At 32.9% G+C, this 1280-nt stretch overlaps 1 protein-coding gene across 1 annotated transcript; it reads right to left on the reverse strand.

Moving 5' to 3' along the window:
• LOAG_14988 (hypothetical protein) lies at nt 1-995 on the reverse strand (the record flags this gene model as incomplete). Its single annotated transcript, XM_020448883.1, has 2 exons — nt 931-995; nt 1-236 (listed from the first exon to the last, which is right to left on the reverse strand). Exons 1-2 carry the CDS (start codon nt 953-955, stop codon nt 1-3), a joined length of 261 nt encoding a protein of 86 aa, XP_020301001.1. The 5' UTR covers nt 956-995.
• Between the last annotated feature and the right edge of the window lie 285 nt (nt 996-1280).

Below are 1280 nucleotides of genomic sequence, written 5' to 3' on the forward strand. Positions count from 1 at the left end.
TCAATGAAATGATAAGCATACTGTATCCTTTTCAGTTGATTCACTATCACCGTGTAGTGCGCATGCACTAGCTTTCTTTGTTATATTAGCACCACCGGTACCAGATAACATTTCCACCGCTGTGCTATTGACCATACACACGATTGCAAAGCTGACATCGGTACGCAACGCGTAGATAACAACGCAACCCAAAAAACCGATGAGTGCAAGGTTAAACCGCGCGGAGCCCAAAAGAGCTGAAATAACAAACGAATTATGATAAATATAAATTTATTGAACTAAAAGAGATAATAAATGAATAATAATTTAAGTAATAGTAATGATTTAAAGGATATTGTTGTAATTAAAATAATTGTAATTAAAGAGTATATTACTAATTAGTAATGTCAACAAATGATAATTTAATAACTTATAAATATTGGTTATTGTTTCATTTAGAACAACCGATGAAACTACGATTAGCCACAAAATAATCATTGATTTCTACTGCTTATTACCGCTCATTGATACATTTTAATGAGTGACTGTCATAAAAAAAGTCATCTTCAGGAAGTGACCGTATCGATTAGCTGGGCTTAGATTAACTATTATAGTGAATATATGGGAATAACCGATTCAGGAATACCAAAAAAGGCGTCCACTTGATGTTTCATAGCGTTGCGGGACATAATGTCATGTCTGATTATGACCAATCCATTAGGTTACTTTATGGAGACAAAAGCAGTGGAGGGTGATAGTGTTTACTAAGATATTCGATGCGGTCCATCAAACTTTCCGGAACAATAAGTGTCATAAAATTTAAATGATGGCGGAAAAGGTAGATGTACTGTGAAGTTTCGTGAAGTAAATGGAAAATGAACAGTATATTCAATCAAATTGAGATTGTGATGGATTGTATTGGAAGTGGATATGTGCAATAATCCAATTTACCTGTTGCTTGTACCTCAGCTGTCATACTTTTAAAAGTTGAAAACCACCAATAAAGCGGCTGAAACAACGGTATTAATTAATTTTGATAGTAATTTGCGGTAAATAACATAAATGTGACGTTTACTGGCGCGGCATGATGTGTATAATTTCGAAATTAAATCAACTTTAGCGCCTAAATTGGAATTGATGAATTTCAGAGTTAATCTAATTTTCAATAAATAAGCATTGGCACAATCGTCTCAGTCCATTAATTATCAATTTTAGTAAGACTCTTCCAAAAATGGAAAAATCCAACGATTGAGCAAAACTCTCAGATGAATCATTAAGAATATTATATTATAAATGAAAAT

The sequence above is a fragment of the Loa loa genome, assembly GCF_000183805.2.
Source record: "Loa loa unplaced genomic scaffold supercont3.803, whole genome shotgun sequence".
In the NCBI taxonomy this organism is placed as follows: Eukaryota; Metazoa; Nematoda; class Chromadorea; order Rhabditida; family Onchocercidae; genus Loa; species Loa loa.